Here is a 19,194-nt window from a genome sequence, read left to right as displayed (position 1 = left end):
AAGTCAATTAAGAACTATAAGTAGCAGATATTACATTTTGGAACTGGGGTCTAATCATCTAATCATGCTGGGATTGGTTGTTAACCATGGTCTGTACCTTATTTTCAGAAGGAGAGTCAATAAAATTTATTTAGATTCTAAGTCATGGTGGCAACATAACTAGCTCTGTTAGAAAGTAAAATCCCTTTTTTAGATGTGTGATCATCAAGTAAATTGTTTGATTATTCAGAGTCTAATACTCAGAAAAAGGTTTAATTTTTAACAGCATAGTTCTTAGACTCCTTTGCATTTTTTTTGCTGCTATTGTTCATTTCTTAACTAAAGGTTGTTCCTTATTTTGACCATTGTCTACTTTGATCCTTTTTTAGTTTTTCTGGCCCTCTTGTACTTTTCCTTGATTGCTAAGGGAGAAGGGAGGGAAGGTATTTCTTTGGAATTGGCTTTCAGCCACGAGCTACCTTTCATCATTGTGACAGGCATGAAAAATGTGAATCAGATACTCTTTATTAGTTAGTTGCTTTAGTGCCTGTTGGAGAATCCTGCTTTTGCAATTATCTTATTTTTAATAAAATATTTTTCGTTTTATCATAGGAGGCTATTCTGCAGACCATCCTGTAATTAAAATCTTTTGGAGAGTTGTAGAAGGCTTCACTGATGAAGAAAAGCGCAAATTGCTCAAGTTTGTAACAAGTTGCTCTCGACCCCCTCTCTTAGGATTTAAGGTAAACCTAATTGTAACTAAAAAGGTAGCAGAATATTGAGTGTTATTAAATCTCATGTTCTATTCATTTTTTTCAGGGGAATAATATTTATAGTGTACAGTACTTTTATAAGACCAAAATTATTATTATTTTATTTTCAGTTAGATTTTTAGTCACGTAAGTGTTGGTTATCATCTGTATATACCAATACTGGTTTTATTTTGTGTTGCTTTTTTATTATGTTCACAGTGTTAACCTATTTGTATTGTGGTTGCACATTGTGGTTATGATTGCCTGTGAACAAATCCTGCAATCTTATATTCTGTTTTAGTAACAGTTCAACATGAAATAAAATGAATAGACTGTACTATAAGTGGTTTTAATAGAAATTATCAGTCTCATAAATTTGTAATGTATCTTTGCTGTTTTTACTTCTTAACTGAAAAAAACACAAAACTAAAAACGTTGTTACAGTATATGTATTTGGAAAGAACAGTGTGTGAGCAAAGTATATTTATTTCCAGATTGTTCATTGTTATTTATCTAGCTTTATTTTACCATTTCTGAAAATTAATGTTGATCTTATATAATTTGACTTTTAACAATTAAAATTGCTTGAGGAACATTTAATAATATTTCCTGTATTCATTGTAAATTTAAAGAAAGCAATATGAATGCTTAAAAATACACTCATCATGTATGTAATAAAGAATAATAACAAGTTAGATGAGCATTTATGTTGCTTGTGCTTATAAAACTTAGGAATAATCATTGACATTCAAATAACCTTTGATCAAAAAGTTATATTAAATCCTAAATTTATATTTCTCTGTAAAGTTCTTTTAACTGTTTATTTTGAAATTATTTTAAACATATAGAAAAGTTGCCAGACTAGAACAAAGAACCAATTAACATTTTGTCACATTTGCTTTATCATTCTCTCTGTATATATTTTTTCTGAATCATTTGAGAGTAAGTTTACATACATAATATCCCTTTATCCCCTAAATATTTCAGCACCTATTTCCTAGGAACGAGAACATTCTCTTACATAATCACAATTAAATTACCCAAAAGAAAGGAAATACAGTGCTATCTATAATCTTAATGTGGTCCTGAGACCAACTGCTTCAGCATCACCTGAGAACTTATTAAAATGACAATTTTCAGGCCCCACAAAGACCTACTGAATCAGAAGCTCTGAGGGTAAGGCTCAATAATCATGTTTTAATATGCCTTTCAAGTATTCTGATGCAGTGGTTTAAGAACCACTGATGTCATCTGTTTTTCAGGTTTTGCCAATTTTTCCATAATGTCCATTTTCCACATAATGTCCAATTATAGAATTGGTTTTCTCCAATCTAGAACCCAATCCAGGATTGTGTTTAGTTGTCATGTCTCTTTAGTTTCTTTAATCTGTATCTTCCACATTTTCCAAGATAACAGGCAAGGTGTCTTGAGAATGTCCCTCAGTATGGATTTGTCCATATTAGATTCTGATTACGCATTTTTGACAGGAATACTATGTTGATTAAAGCAGCAATCATCAGGTTTGTCCATTGTAAAAGTTACTGATTTTTCCTTTCTTACTAATATTAATTTGTGGAATGATAGTTTCAAACTATATAAATTTCCCATTTCTCATCAATATGTTTAGCACCACTGCTGAGTCTTACTTGAATTATTTATTACTGCGAGTGTTGCAAAATGGTAATTTTGTAACTCCATCATCCCTTCTACATTTATTAATTGGCATAGTAAATAAGAACCTTGCTTTCTCCTTCCCTCCCTCCCTTTCTTTATTATTCACTAGGTACTTGTGGATTTTTATTGTTTCAGTGGGTTATAATCAGTTTTTGTCATTACTTATTCCAGTGCTCAAATTATCCCAGATTTGGCTGTTTGGAGTCTCTGCAAGCTTGTCCTGTGTCTTTTTTTTTTTTTTTTTTTTTAATCTTCATTTTATTGAGATATATTCACATACCACGCAGTCATACAAAACAAATCGTACTTTCGATTGTTTACAGTACCATTACATAGTGGTACATTCATCACCCAAATCAATCCCTGACACCTTCATTAGCACACACACAAAAATAACAAGAATAATAATTAGAGTGAAAAAGAGCAATTGAAGTAAAAAAGAACACTGGGTACCTTTGTCTGTTTGTTTCCTTCCCCTATTTTTCTACTCATCCATCCATAAACTAAACAGTGGAGTGTGGTCCTTATGGCTTTCCCAATCCCATTGTCACCCCTCATAAGCTACATTTCTATACAACTGTCTTCGAGATTCATGGGTTCTGGGTTGTAGTTTGATAGTTTCAGGTATCCACCACCAGCTACCCCAATTCTTTAGAACCTAAAAAGGGTTGTCTAAAGTGTGCATAAGAGTGCCCACCAGAGTGACCTCTCGGCTCCTTTTGGAATCTCTCTGCCACTGAAGCTTATTTCATTTCCTTTCACATTCCCCTTTTGGTCAAGAAGATGTTCTCCGTCCCACGATGCCGGGTCTACATACCTCCCCGGGAGTCATATTCCACGTTGCCAGGGAGATTCACTCCCCTGGGTGTCTGATCCCACGTACGGGGGAGGGCAGTGATTTCACCTTTCAAGTTGGCTTAGCTAGAGAGACAGGGCCACATCTGAGCAACAAAGAGGCATTCGGGAGGAGGCTCTTAGGCACAACCATAGGGAGGCCTAGCCTCTCCTTTGCAGCAACCGTCTTCCCAAGGGTAAAACCTGTGGTAGAGGGCCCAACCCATCAAACCACCAGTCCCCTATGTCTGTGGTCATGTTAGTAACCATGGAGGTGGGGTAGGCGAATACCCCTGCATTCTCCACAGGCTCCTCAAGGGGGCACTACATCTTTTTTTTTTTTCCTTGTTTTTCTTCTTTTTTTTTTTTTTAACTTTCCCTTCTTTTTTAAATCAACTGTATGAAAAAAAAGTTAAAAAGAAAACAAACATACAATAAAAGAACATTTCAAAGAGACCATAACAAGGGAGTAAGAAAAAGACAACTAACCTAAGATAACTGCTTAACTTCCAACATGTTCCTACTTTACCCCAAGAAAGTTACATAATATAGCAACATTTCTGTGAACTTGTTCCTACTACATCCATCAGAAATCAACAGACCACAGTCACTCCTGGGCATCCCCAGAATGTTAAATAGCTTATCTGTTCTTCCTGGATTATTGTTCCCCCTTCCTTAATTGCTCTCTATTGCTAGTTCCCCTACTTTCTACATTATAAACCATTTGTTTTACATTTTTCAAAGTTCACATTAGTGGTAGCATATAATATTTCTCTTTTTGTGCCTGGCTTATTTTGCTCAGCATTATGTCTTCCAGGTTCATCCATGTTGTCATATGTTTCACGAGATCGTTCCTTCTTACTGCCGCGTAGTATTCCATCGTGTGTATATACCACATTTTATTTATCCACTCATCTGTTGAAGGACATTTGGGTTGTTTCCATCTCTTGGCAATTGTGAATAATGCTGCTATGAACATTGGTGTGCAGATATCTGTTCGTGTCACTGCTTTCCAATCTTCCGGGTATATACCGAGAAGTGCAATCGCTGGGTTGAATGGTAACTCTATATCTAGTTTTCTAAGGAACTGCCAGACTGACTTCCAGAGTGGCTGAACCATTATACAGTCCCACCAACAATGAATAAGAGTCCCAATTTCTCCACATCCCCTCCAGCATTTGTAGTTTCCTGTTTGTTTAATGGCAGCCATTGTAACCGGTGTTAGATGGTATCTCATTGTGGTCTTAATTTGCATCTCTCTAATAGCTAGTGAAGCTGAACATTTTTTCATGTGTTTCTTGGCCATTTGTATTTCCTCTTCAAAGAAGTGTGTTTTCATATCTTTTGCCCATTTTATAATTGGGCTGTCTGTACTATTGTCATTGAGTTTTAGGATTTCTTTATGTATGCAAGATATCAGTCTTTTGTCAGATACATGGTTTCCAAAAATTTTTTCCCATTGAGTTGGCTGCCTCTTTACCTTTTTGACAAGTTCCTTTGAGGTGCAAGAACTTTTAAGCTTGAGGAGTTCCCATTTATCTATTTTCTCTTTTGTTGCTTGTGCTTTGGGTGTAAAGTCTAGGAAGTGGCCGCCTAATACAAGGTCTTGAAGATGTTTTCTTAAATTATCTTCTAGGAGTTTTATGGTACTTTCTTTTATATTGAGATCTTTGGTCCATTTTGAGTTAATTTTTGTGTAGGGGGTGAGGTAGGGGTCCTCTTTCATTCTTTTGGATATGGATATCCAACTCTCCCAGCCCCATTTGTTGAAAAGACCATTATGACTCAGTTCAGTGACTTTGGGGGCCTTATCAAAGATCAGTCGGCCATAGATCTGAGGGTCTATCTCTGAATTCTCAATTCGATTCCATTGATCTATATGTCTATCTTTGTGCCAGTACCATGCTGTTTTGGCAACTGTGGCTTTATAATAAGCTTCAAAGTCAGGGAGTGTAAGTCCTCCCACTTCGTTTTTCTTTTTTAGAGTGTCTTTAGCAATTCGAGGCATCTTCCCTTTCCAAATAAATTTGATAACTAGCTTTTCCAAGTCTGCAAAGTAGGTTGTTGGAATTTTGATTGGGATTGCATTGAATCTGTAGATGAGTTTGGGTAGAATTGACATGTTAATGACATTTAGTCTTCCTATCCATGAACATGGAATATTTTTCCATCTTTTAAGGTCCCCTTCTATTTCTTTTAGTAGAGTTATGTAGTTTTCTTTGTATAGGTCTTTTACATCTTTGGTTAAGTTTGTTCCTAGGTACTTGATTTTTTTAGTTGCTATTGAAAATGGTATCTTTTTCTTGAGTGTCTCTTCAGTTTGTTCATTTCTAGCATATAGAAACATTACTGACTTATGTGCATTAACCTTGTATCCCGCTACTTTGCTAAATTTGTGTATTAGCTCTAGTAGCTGTATCATCGATTTCTCAGGGTTTTCTAGATATAAGATCATATCATCTGCAAACAATGACAGTTTTACTTCTTCTTTTCCAATTTGGATGCCTTTTATTTCTTTGTCTTGCCTGATTGCCCTGGCTAGCACTTCCAGCACAATGTTCAATAACAGTGGTGACAGCGGGCATCCTTGTCTTGTTCCTGATCTTAGAGGGAAGGCTTTCAGTCTCTCACCATTGAGTACTATGCTGGCTGTGGGTTTTTCATATATGCTCTTTATCATGTTGAGGAAGTTTCCTTCAATTCCTACCTTTTGAAGTGTTTTTATCAAAAAGGGATGTTGGATTTTGTCAAATGCTTTTTCAGCATCTATTGAGATGATCAATTGATTTTTCCCTTTTGACTTGTTAATGTGTTGTAATACATTGATTGATTTTCTTATGTTGAACCATCCTTGCATGCCTGGAATAAACCTCACTTGGTCATGGTGTATGATTTTTTTAGTGTGTCTTTGGATTCGATTTGCAAGTATTTTGTTGAGGATTTTTGCATCTATATTCATTAGGGAGATTGGCCGGTAGTTTTCCTTTTTTGTAGCATCTTTGCCTGGTTTGGGTATTAGATTGATGTTAGCTTCATAAAATGAGTTAGGTACTGTTCCATTTTCTTCAATGTTTTGAAAGAGTTTGAGTAAGATTGGTGTCAGTTCTTTCTGGAAAGTTTGGTAGAATTCCCCTGTGAAGCCATCTGGCCCTGGGCATTTATTTGTGGGAAGATTTTTGATGACTGATTGGATCTCTTTGCTTGTGATGGGTTGTTGGAGGTCTTCTGTTTCCTCTCTGGTCAGTCTAGGTTGTTCATATGTTTCCAGGAAATTGTCCATTTCCTCTACATTATCCAGTTTGTTGCCATACAGTTGTTCATAGTATCCTCTTATAATTTTTTTAATTTCTTCAGGATCTGCAGTTATGTCACCTTTTTCATTCATTATTTTGTTTATATGGGTCTTCTCTCTTTTTGATTTTGTCAGTCTAGCTAGGGGCTTGTCAATCTTGTTGATCTCAAAGAACCAACTTTTGGTGATATTTATCCTCTCTATTGTTTTTTTGTTCTCTATGTCATTTATTTCTGCTTTAATCCTTGTTATTCTTTTCTTCTACTTGGTTTAGGATTGGTTTGCTGTTCATTTTCTAGCTTCTTCAGTTGATCCATTAGTTCTTTGATTTTGGCTCTTTCTTCCTTTTTAATATATGCGTTTAGTGCTATAAATTTCCCCCTTAGCACTGCTTTTGCTGCATCCCATAGGTTTTGGTATGTTGTGTTCTCATTTTCATTCATCTCTATATATTTAGCAATTTCTCTTGCTATTTCTTCGTCAACCCACTGATTGTTTAGGAGTGTGTTGTTTAACCTCCAGGTATTTGTGAATTTTCTAAGTCTCTGATGGTTATTGACTTCTAATTGTATTCCATTGTGGTCAGAGAATGTGCTTTGAATAATTTCAATCTTTTTAAATTTATTGAGGCTTGTTTTATGTCCCAGCATATGATCTATTCTGGAGAAAGTTCCATGAGCACTAGAAAAGTATGTGTATCCTGGTGATTTGGGATGTAATGTCCTGTATATGTCTGTTAAATCTAATTCATTTATCAGATTGTTTAGGTTTTCAATTTCCTTATTGGTCTTCTGTCTGGTTGATCTATCTATAGGAGAGAGTGATGTGTTGAAGTCTCCCACAATTATTGTGGAAACATCAATTGCTTCCTTTAGTTTTGCCAGTGTTTCTCTCATGTATTTTGTGTCACCTTGATTGGGTGCATAGACATTTACAATTGTTATTTCTTCTTGCTGAATTGCCCCTTTTATTAGTATGTAGTGGCCTTCTTTGTCTCTCAAAACATCCCTGCATTTGAAGTCTATTTTATCTGAGATTAATATTGCTACACCTGCTTTCTTTTGGGTGTAGCTTGCATGAAATATTTTTTTCCATCCTTTCACTTTCAGTTTCTTTGTGTCCCTGTGTCTAAGATGAGTCTCTTGTATGCAACATATTGATGGTTCATTTTTTTTGATCCATTCTGCGAATCTATATCTTTTAATTGGGGAGTTTAATCCATTTACATTCAACGTTATAACCGTGAAGGCATTTCTTGAATCAGCCATCTTATCCTTTGGTTTATGTTTGTCATATTTTTCCCCTCTGTCTATTAATATCCTTTATTGTACCCATACTGAATCTCTTTAGTACTGAACCTTTCTCCAAGTCTCTCTGTCCTTTCTTTGTTTCTCTGTCTGTAGGGCTCCTTTAGTATCTCCAGTAGGGCAGGTCTCTTGTTAGCAAATTCTCTCAGCATTTGTTTGTCTGTGAAAAATTTAAGCTCTCCCTCAAATTTGAAGGAGAGCTTTGCTGGATAAAGTATTCTTGGCTGGAAATTTTTCTCACTCAGAATTTTAAATATATCATGCCACTGCCTTCTTGCCTCCATGGTGGCTGCTGAGTAGTCACTACTTAGTCTTATGCTGTTTCCTTTGTATGTGGTGAATTGCTTTTCTCTTGCTGCTTTCAGAACTTGCTCCTTCTCTTCTGTGTTTGACAGTGTGATCAGTATATGTCTCGGAGTGGGTTTATTTGGATTTATTCTATTTGGGGTTCGCTGAGCATTTATGATTTGTGTATTTATGTTGTTTAGAAGATTTGGGAAGTTTTCCCCAACAATTTCTTTGAATACTCTTCCTAGACCTTTACCCTTTTCTTCCCCTTCTGGGACACCAATGAGTCTTATATTTGGTCGTTTCATATTATCTATCATATCCCTGAGGTCCATTTCGATTTTTTCGATTTTTTTCCCCATTCTTTCTTTTATGCTTTCATTTTCCATTCTGTCATCTTCGAGGTCACTGATTCGTTGTTCAACTTCCTCTAGTCTTGTACTATGAGTGTCCAGAATCTTTTTAATTTGGTCAACAGTTTCTTTAATTTCCATAAGATCATCCATTTTTTTATTTAGTCTTGCAATGTCTTCTTTATGCTCTTCTAGGGTCTTCTTGATTTCCTTTATCTCCCGTACTATGGTCTCATTGTTCATCTTTAGTTCTTTGAGTAGCTGCTCTAGGTGCTGTGTCTCTTCTGGTCTTTTGATTTGGGTGCTTGGGCTTGGGTTATCCATATCGTCTGGTTTTTTCATATGCTTTATAATTTTCTGTTGTTTTTGGCCTCGTGGCATTTGCTGAACTTGATAGGGTTCTTTTAGGATTTGTAGACCAATTGAAGTCCTTATCTCTAATTTATCAGATCTACAGCTTCGTGGAGTACACTTTCTCTAACTAACCAGCAGGTGGCGTCCACGAGCCACCTGTTCTCCACAAGCCAGTTCTCCCCTGCTTAGCCTTTTTGGTGAGTGGGGGAGTGAGTCTTGTGGGGTCCAACTGGTGTACCAAGCTTGCGTGTGTAGTTGGTGTTGCCTGCCCTGTGTATGGGGCGTGTTTTTGTGCAGTCAGGGAGGGCGGGGTGGCTCTAACAATCAAATCTCCCTGGTGATCCTAGAGTTTTAAAGCTGCTGCAATAGTCTAATCCTTCAGTTCAGTCCTGCCACAGTTTGTCTCTGCCACTGACCCACAAGTCCTTGGTATTGGCGTATGGCTCCTGAGACTTGCAAGTGGGCCCCTCTTCCAGGCCGTGCACCCCAGGTCCTCTGTTGAGGGATGACTGTGCTATGTCACAGGTGAGTGCCATCCCCCCAGGGCAGTTCTGGGCTGCTGGGCTGTGTAGGGAGGCTCCCAGTCTGCTGAAATGATGGCTGAATGGGGCTTTGTTAATTCACACTGCTCCACCTTCCCAACTCTGGGACAATCAGCTGAGGTTGCAGGGAAGGCTAATGTCCACGCCCAGTTTTGTGGTGTGTGCCTGTTATTTGAAGCACTTCCATCACACTGGGTTGTCTGGGGCAGCTCTGGGCTATGGGGCTGGCGATGGGCAGGAGTGTTTCCTGTCCACCAGGATGATGGCTGTGAGCAGACACCCCCCTTTTCTTGGGAAGTTGTGGTGTTTAGTGAATTTTCTCAGCCACTGGATTATTGCGTTTTGTCTCAGAGCTCTCCTAGTTCTGCTCTTGACTTGACCTGCCCAAATTGCAAGTCTTTGAAGCTTTCTGTATTGGGCTTCTTAGAGTAATTGTTTTAGAAAAAGAAAAAAGGATTAAAAAAAAAAAAAAAAAAAAGGGCCCTCCTCAGAGATCTAATGGGTTATTGAAATGCTAAGAGACAAAGCAGCCAGGGCCATTAAGGAAAGGTCCACAGGGCAGAGAGATCAGCTTTTCTTCGGGATTTGCATATGCGCCTCAGGGCCTGAGCTCGGGCCTGAGCTCTGCCCTTCCCCCTTCTATGTTCACCAGAACTCCAAAAATCCTCCGCTTTTATTTTGGAGTTTTTCGTGTTGTTTTTTTTCTATGCCTGTCTCCTCTCTGCTGGGCTGGCTGCTCTCAGATTCTCTGGTGTCTGGTCTCCGTCTATCTATGGTTGGAGTTTGGATCAGCAGAATGAGTTTCCGATAAGGGCTGCCACTGCAGTTCTCCCTTCTCCTTCCCGGAGCTGACAGCCCCTCCTCCCACGGGACTGAGCCTGGCCGGGAGGGGCGCGGGTCCCCTGGCCGCAAAAACTTACAGATTTCGCTGATCTCAGCAGTTCCACGTTTTCATGAGTGTTGTATGAAGTATGCCCAAAGTCAGATTGCTCTGTGGTGTCCAGTCTATGCAGTTCCTGGCTTTCTACCTACTTTCCTGGAGGAGTAACTAAAACATACAGCTCACCAGTCTGCCATCTTGCCCTGCCTCCCCCTGTGTCTTTTTTAATACCAGTGAGTTCTTTCTAGCCTCCCCACATCCCCTATTTCTGTCTCCTTTCCCCGCAGTGAGAGAACTCTGGTTCCCAGCATTGTCGATACACCCACTCATTTGCTCAATCCTTCAACATACAGAGAGTAATTTGAGAATTGTTGTAGTCCTGAAAAACAGTAAAGTTCAAGATATCTTTTGCTCTTTTTGATGGTATAGAGCCAAAGTACTGTTCAAAAGTTACATGGATTAGTTCTTTGTATTTGTTTGGTTTTTCTTCAGTATAGGTGTGTAAATATTTGAAATACAGTTAGATTCACTTGCTTCAGTTTTTATTCAAAGTGTAACTCCTTCCTCTTTTCCCTTCTACATAGTTCTCATTCACCCCCTGTAGATAACTGAGATTGTTGGTTTCTGGTTTAGTCTTTATCTGTGGTTTTCTTTTTAAGAAAATTAAGATATACATGCATGTGTTTTTATTTCTACCTCCATTCTTTCCAAAAGGTAACATACTTTTGTACTTTGGTTTTTTGAAGTTTTTCCTGACCTTTCTCACCATCATCAGGTTGAGGTTGTGTAACTAGTTGGGAAAAGGGTAATATGTGCTGTGTAAGCTAAATCTACACCTGTAAACCAGTGGCATTTCAATCATGATTTGTAGTAAATTTTTATCATCCCAATGTGAAAAATTTTTATTAGTAATAGCTATAAAACAAAATATTTCAACAGCCTTCCCCCTTTTTTTCTTACCTTATTGATTCAGGTACATTTGTTTTTATGTAAAGAGAGCAAGCGAATTATTTATTGAACATCAACATTCTCAGCCAAATGTGAGGAATTATATTTGATGATCTCCAGAGATGCTTTCCACTAAAATTCTATAATTAGTATTAAAAAATACTTATCAGTAAGCATTTCAAATGTTAACTAACTCCCTAATAATGTATTTTGTTAGAAATGTTACGTTTATAACCACCTTTGATCCTAAAATTGAACAGGAATTTTACTAAAACATTATTTGGCTAGCTTTGAGAGCAGGTGTCTTAGATTGAATCCCTGAACAGACTATTAGCATCATTATGTTTAATAATGCTCTGTATTCCTTACCATGGCCAGCATCACAGATATTTGATATTGGTTTAAAGAAAAAAACCAACATGGAAAAGTTTTGGTAATGAATGGTAGTAATGGCAGCACATTGTGAATATAATTAACACCACTGAATTCTATATTTGAATGTGGTTAAAAGGGGAAATTTTAGGTTGCATACTACCAGAATAAAAATAAAAAAAAAAAAAGAAAACAAAATCAAAGGCCCATAAAACACAAACAGTGAAACCTTAATGGAAACTTTGGGCTATAGTTAATAGTATAATTATAATAATATTGTTTCATCAGTTGTAACAAAGGTACCACCCTAATGCAAAATGTTAACAATGGGAAAAACTACATGTGAGAGGGTTATATGAAAATTGTATTTTCTGCATGATTTTTCCATAAACCTATAACTTCTCTAGTAAAAGTAAAAATAAAAAAGGTAAACAAGGTGACCAGTTGAATGTGGATGAATCAACTCAAATGAGTGAGAAAGAGGGAAAAATGCATTGTTCTACATAGCCCTTCTAGAACTCTTAGCATTTGCACAGTGTGTTATTATCCTCCTTTGAGGAGTCCTGAAACGATAGTAGCTCACTTGGAGGTTATAATATCAAAAGTAAGAATAAGTAAGTTTCTTTTGAACTGAGTGAGTCTATTTTAACTCTTGTTAATAATTAACTTTTATTTTTAGAGCAATTTTAGGTTTACAGAAAAATTGTACCGAAAGTACAATGTTAATTCCAGGGTGCCACCAGCCGGGCAGGGACTTCTACACCACATAGTTGGGACCTAGCTGGAGAGGCAGAGAATTGCATTTGCAAGGACTGGTGAGGGTGTTTGGCCCAGACTGCTGCCGGGGACAGGCAGCTGGAGCTGGCTGATGAGCTCAGGAGGATTTCCACGCCCTGTGCACCCATTCATCAGCTGGCTGGGGAGATATTACTTCACAGCCCCACAGCTGAGAGCTCTTGTACTGGGGACTGGCAGCTAGAGCACAGAGTGAGCAACTTTCCAAGCCTCTTGCATCCATCTCAGCAGTTGGCTGGGGAGATAAGCCTTCATAACTCTGCCCCTGAGAGCTCTGTGAGGGAACTCGGGATTCAGCAGACTTGTGCTGACTGCACTCACTCCTCCATGGAAGCCCACAATGTGCACAGTTGAGGGGCGAGGGTGCCACATGGAAGCTCCAGGTGCCCCAGGAACTTGCTGGTGCACGGCAGGCAGTGTCTGCGATGCGTTTGAGCTGGAAGGGGAGACACGCAGCTCCACAGCCCCAGAGTGGTCCAATTACAGTCCCGGGAATTGCCGGGACCACAGTGCCCTGGAGCAGACTCCCTGCCAAACTGCGCAGGACCTGCCCCCATCCCACAGGGCTGGCAGTCCCAAGGGCACATGGAAAACTGATGCACTGGTTGGATCTCCACCTGGTTTAGATCCCGCCCAGCGCACATACGAAATTGGGGGAGAGCTGGCTTAAGAGTAAAAGGTGGCTCAAGAGCACCATCTGCTGGTAGGACAGGGGAAGTGCACTCCATCAAGCTGTAGCTCTGCCAAATTATATATAAATGCTCAAATAATCCTGCATTTCCCAAAACAGTCTTACCAAGATAAGCAAATGCCCGAAGCCAACAGAAAATCATAAAGCAGCTGAAGAACCAAGAAGATACAGACAAGCCAAATGAACAAATTAAAAAACTAGAAGAGAAACAAATTTGGAGCAATTAATTAAAGAAGTACACACAAATCTCCAAAACAACTTCAATGGCTAAAGTTATAAAGAACATCAAGAAGACCCTAGAAGAGCATAAAGAACAATTTGAAAGAGTAAATTTAAAAATAGTGGATCTTGTGGAATAAAAGATGCTGTTAATTAAAAATATAATAGAGACACACAGCAACAGATTTGAAAAGGCAGAAGAAAGGATAAGTGAATGATAGGACACACAATGGCATGCAAACACACAAAAGAACAAATGATGAAAAAAATAAAAAATTTGAAATGGATCTCAGGGAAATGGTGGACAGCATGAAGTACTCAAATGTAAGAATCATTGGTGTCCCAGAAGGAGAAGAGTAAAGGGCTAGGAAGAGTGTTTCGAGATGTAGTTGGGGAAAACTTCCCAATACTTCTAAAGGAGATGCTTAATGAACTCAAAATAGAAAAAATCCAAATAAACCCACATATACTGATCAGATTGTCAAATGCTAAAGAGAAGGAGAAAGTTCTGAATGCACCAAGATAAATGATTCATCACATACAAGGGAAACCACACAAGACTAAGTACTGATTATTCAGTGGCCACCATGGAGGTGAGAAGGCAGTGGTATGGCATATTTAAGATTCTGAAAGAGAAAAATTGCCAGCCAAGAATTCTTTATCCATCAAAGCTCTCCTTCAAAATTGAGGGAGGGTTTAAAATTTTCACAAACAAATGCTGAGAGAATTTGTTAACAAGAGACTGCCTTACAAGAAATACTAAAAGGAGTTCTGGCTGAGAAAAAAAGGAAGGAGAGAGAGGGCTGGAGAAGGGCACAGAACTAAAGAGTATTAGTAAAGAAAATTTGAAGGGAAAAAGAGAGGGGGAAAAACGGAACTGATAAATAAAAACCGAAGGATAAGATGGTTGATTCAAGAACTGCCTTCACAGTAAAGCACTGAATGTGAATGGAATAAACTCTCCAATTAAAAGTTATTAATTGGCAGAATGGATTAAACAGTATGAACCATCAAACCTGCTTTTAACTTGCCTAAGAGTCTCCCCCTGAGTACTTCTTTGTTATTCAGATGTGGCCTTCTCTTTCTAGCTAAGCCAATTCGCTGGGTGAACTCACTGCCCTCTCCCCATGTGGGATCTTTGCCTAACAGTCTCCCCCTGAGGACGTCTTTGTCGCTCAGATGTGGCCCTCTCTCTCTAGCTAAGCCAACTCGGGAGGTTAACTCACTGCTCTCCCTCCATACTTGGTATCCGACTCCCACGGGTGAAAATCTCCCTGGCAATGTGGGATATGACTCCTGAGGATGAATCTGGACTCAACACCATGGGATTGAGAACATCTTCTTGACCAAAGGGGGGATGCGAAATGAAGTAAAACAAAGTTTCAGTGGCTGAGAGATTCCAAATAGAGTTGAGAGGTCACTTTGGTGGGCACTCTTATGCCCTATATAGGTAACCCTTTTTAGGTTTTAGTGCAGTGAAATAGCCAGAAAGAAATACCTGAAACTATCAAACTATAACCCAGTAGCCTTAACTCTTGAAGACAATTGTATAGCAGTGTAGCTTACAAGGGGTAACAGTGTGACTGTGAAAGTCTTGTGGATCGCAGTTGTTTTATCCAGTGTATGGATGGATGAGTAAAAAAATGGAGACAAAAAAACTAAATGAAAAATAGGGTAGGGGTGGGGGGTGGTTTGAATGCTCTTTTTTACTTTTATTTTTTATTCTTTTTTTCACTTTTTCTGGTACAAGGAAGATGTTCAAAAAAATAGTTTGGGATGATGAATGCACAACTATATGATGGTACTGTGAACAACTGATTGTACACTTTGGATGATTGTATGGTATGTGAATATATCTCAATAAAAATGAATTTTAAAAAGTATGAGCCATCAAATCTTAGACCCTGCGACACAAAGAGATTAAAAGTGAAAGGATGGGAAAAAAATTTTCCATGCAAACTACAGCCAAAAGAAAGCAGGGGTAGCAATACTAATGTCAGATAAAATAGACTTTAAATGCAAAGATGTCATAAGAGACAAAGAAGGACACATATACTAATAAAAGGGACATTTCACCTAGAAGAAATAACAATGAAGGTGCTCCAAAGTACATGAGACCAACATTGGCAAACCTGAAGGAAGCAATAAATGTTTCTGCTATAATGGTGGGAGACTTCAATACAGCACTCTATTCTATAGATAGAAAAACCAGAGGACCAATAAGGAAATTGAGAACCTAAACAATGTGATAAATGAATTAGACTTAACAGACATATTAAAGTGTCACATCCCAAAATACCAGGATATAAATTCTTCTCTAAGGCTCATGGAACATTCTCCAGGATAGATCATATGCTGGGGCATAAAACAAGCCTCAATAAATTTAGAAAGATTGAAATTATTCAAAGCACATTCTCTGACCATAATGGAATGCAATTAGAAGTGAATGACCGTCATAGAGCCAGAACATTTACAAATATGTGGAGGTTAAACAACACACTCCTAAACAATCACTGGGTCAAAGAAGAAATTGCGAGAGAAATTGCTAAATATCTAGAGATGAATGAAAATGAGAGCATGACATATCAAAACCTATGGGATGCAGTGAAGGTGGTGCTGAGGGGGAAATGTATAGCTCTAAATGCATGTATTAAAAAGGAAGAATGAGGTAAAAGCAAAGAACTAACAGAACAATTGAAGAAGCTAGGGAATGATCAGCAAACTAACCCTAAAGCAAGTAGAAGAAAAGGAATAACAAAGATTAAAGCAAAAATAAATGATATGGAGAACGAAAAGCAATAGAAAAAATAAAACCAAAAGTTGGTTCTTTGAGAAGATCAACAAGATTAACAAACCCTTAGCTAGACTGACAAAGTAAAAAAGAGAGAAGACTCAAATAAACAAAATCATAAATGAGAGGGGGGACATTACTGTGGATCCCAAGGAAATTTTGAAAGTCATAAGAGGATACTATGAACAACTGTATGCCAACAAACTAGAGAATTTAGAGGAAATAGATAATTTCTTGGAAACACATGAGCAACCTAGACTGACCCAAGAAGCAACAGAAGATCGAAACAAAACAATCACAAGTAAAGAGATCCAGTCAGTTATCAGAATGCTTCCTACAAATAAAAGGCTAGGGCCAGATGACTTTACAGGGGAATTTTACCAAACTTTCCAAAAAGAACTGACACCATTCCTGCTCAATCTCTTTCAAAAAACTGAAGAAATTGGAATACTACCTAACTCATTTTATGAAGCTAACATCAGTCTAATACCAAAAACAGATAAAGATGCTACAAGAAAGGAAAACTACAGGCCAATCTCCCTAATGAATATAAATGCAAAAATTCTCAACAAGGTACTTGCAAATCAAATCCAAAGACAAGAATCATACACCACGACCAAGTGGTGTTAATCCCAGGCATACAAGGGTGGTTCCACATAAGAAAATCAATCAGTGTAATGCAACACATTAACAAATCGAAAGAGAAAAATCAAATGATCATGTCTGTAGACCCTGAAAAAGCATTTGACAAAATTCAGCATCCTTTTTTGATAAAATGACTTCAAAAGTTAGGAATTGAAGGAAACCTCCTCAATATGATAAAGGGCATATATGAAAAACCCACAGCCAGCATAGTACTCAGTGGTGAGAGACTGAAAGCCTTCCCTTTAAGGTTGGGAACAAGACAAGGATGCCTGCTGTCACCACTGTTATTCAACATCCAGCAAGACAAAGAAATAAGAGGCGTCCACATTGGAAAGGAAGAAGTAAAACTGTCATTATTTGCAGATGATATGATCATATATTTGGAAAATGATGAGAAATCGATGACACAGCTACTTGAGTTAATAAACAAATTCAGCAAAGTGGCAGGATACAAAATTAATATGCAGAAGTCAGTAACGTCCCTATACACTAGAAATGACCTAACTTAAGAGATGGTCAAGAAAAAAATTCTATTCACGATAGCAATTTAAAAAATCAAATACCAAGGAATAAACTTAACCAAGGATGTAAAAGATCTCTACACAGAAAATTACATAACTTTACTAAAAGAAATAAAAGGGGACCCAAAGAGGTAGAAGGATATTCTGTGTTCATGGATGGGAAGGCTAAATGTTGTTAAAATGTCAGTTCTACCCAAAATGATCTACAGATTCAATGCAATTCCAATCAAAATTCCAACAGCCTATTTTGCAGACTTTGAAAAGCTAGTTATCCAATTTATTTGGAAGGGAAGGGAGCCTTGAATTGCAAAAAAAAAATTCTAAAATAGAAGATTGAAGTGGGAGGACTTAACACTTCCTGACTCTGAAGCCTAGTGTAAAGCCACAGTAGTTAAAACAGCATGGTTCTGGCACAAAGATAGACATCAGTGGAATCGAATCAAGGGTGCAGAAATGGATCCCCAAATCTATGGTAAACTGACTTTTGATAAGGCCCCCAAATCTACAGAACTGGGACAGAACAGTCTTTTCAACAAATGAGGCTGGAAAAACTGGATATCCATATACAAAAGAATCAAAGAGGACTGCTGCCTCACACCTTATACAAAAATTAACCCAGAGTGGATCAAAGACTTTAATATAAGAGACAGTACTACAAAACTCCTAGAAGATAATGGACATAAACATCTTCAAGACCTAGTATTAGGAGATAGCTTCTTAGACCTTACACCCAAAGCACAAGTGACAAAAGGAAAAATAGATAAATGAGAACTCCTCAAAATCAAAAGCTTCTGTACCTCAAAGGAGTTTGTCAGAAAGATGAAGAGGCAGCCAACGCAATGGGGGAAAATATTTGGAAACCATATATCTGATAAGAGACTGATATACTGCATGTATAAAGAAATCCTACAACTCAACGACAGTAATACAAACACCCAAATTATAGAATGGGCAAAAGATATGAAAAGATACTTTTCTGAAGAAGAAATAACAAATGGCTAAAAAAACATGAAAAAATGTTCATATTCACTAGCTATTAGGGAAATGGAAATTAAGACCACAGCGACATATCATTTCACACCAATAAGAATAGCTTCCATTAAGCAAACAGGAAATTACAAATGCTGGAGAGGATATGGAGAAACTGGAACTCTTATTCATTGCTGCTGGGAATGTATAATGGTACTGCCACTATGGAAGACAAGTTTGGCAGTTCCTCAGAACTAAATATCGAGTTACCCTACAATCTGGATCTGAAAACAGCAACATGAACAGACCTTTGTACACCAATGTTCATAGCAGCATTGTTCACAATTTCCAAGAGATGGAAACAATCCAAGTGTCCTTCAACAGATGAGTGGATAAACAAAATGTATAAACACGTGATGGAATACTATGCAGCAGTAAGAAGGTATGAGGTCCTGAAACATGGCAACATAGATGAACCTTGAAGATATAATGCCGAGTGAAAAAGGCCAGACACAAAAGGAGAGATATTGTATGTTACCACTAATGTGAACTCCCTGAACAATGTAAAATCAGTGTCTTGTAACATAGAGTATAGGGGACCTAGAGAGAGAAGCTAGCGAAGGGAGAATGATAACCTAATATGTACAGACATGATAATGAGGGTGAACTTAAAGTTATGGGATTGGACATGGGTGATTATGGTTCATTAATGGGATAATAAGTTTCAGTGCCACGTTGAAGGCCAACATGATTGAAAGTGGCTATTTAAAGACATGTAACACACAGAGTAACAAATATAAATAATTGCATGATGTACTTCTAAGGTATGATATTGCTACAAAGAGTTAACAACAGAGTGGTATGTCGAGAAACTACGCATTACATATTATAGACTATATTTAATAGGAATATCTTATCAGCACCATACTAATACTTAGGAATGAATACTTAGTGGCTAATAAGAGCTTTTGGATGTTTTGTGCTATGA

At 37.7% G+C, this 19,194-nt stretch overlaps 1 protein-coding gene across 2 annotated transcripts in view; it reads left to right on the top strand.

The window, feature by feature from the left end:
* Nucleotides 1–19,194, top strand: part of UBE3C (ubiquitin protein ligase E3C) — a 182,202-nt gene that overhangs the window by 147,728 nt on the left and 15,280 nt on the right. For both annotated transcript variants that reach the window (XM_037835725.1, XM_037835724.1), the window contains one exon: nt 592–722. In XM_037835725.1, the coding sequence (XP_037691653.1) occupies nt 592–722 (131 nt within the window). The remainder of the gene's footprint in view (nt 1–591; nt 723–19,194) is intronic.

This window comes from Choloepus didactylus, chromosome 5 (genome assembly GCF_015220235.1).
Source record: "Choloepus didactylus isolate mChoDid1 chromosome 5, mChoDid1.pri, whole genome shotgun sequence".
Lineage (NCBI taxonomy): Eukaryota > Metazoa > Chordata > Mammalia > Pilosa > Megalonychidae > Choloepus > Choloepus didactylus.
Note: the sequence above shows the minus strand (reverse complement) of the source record. Positions and strands in the feature narration are given on the sequence as shown.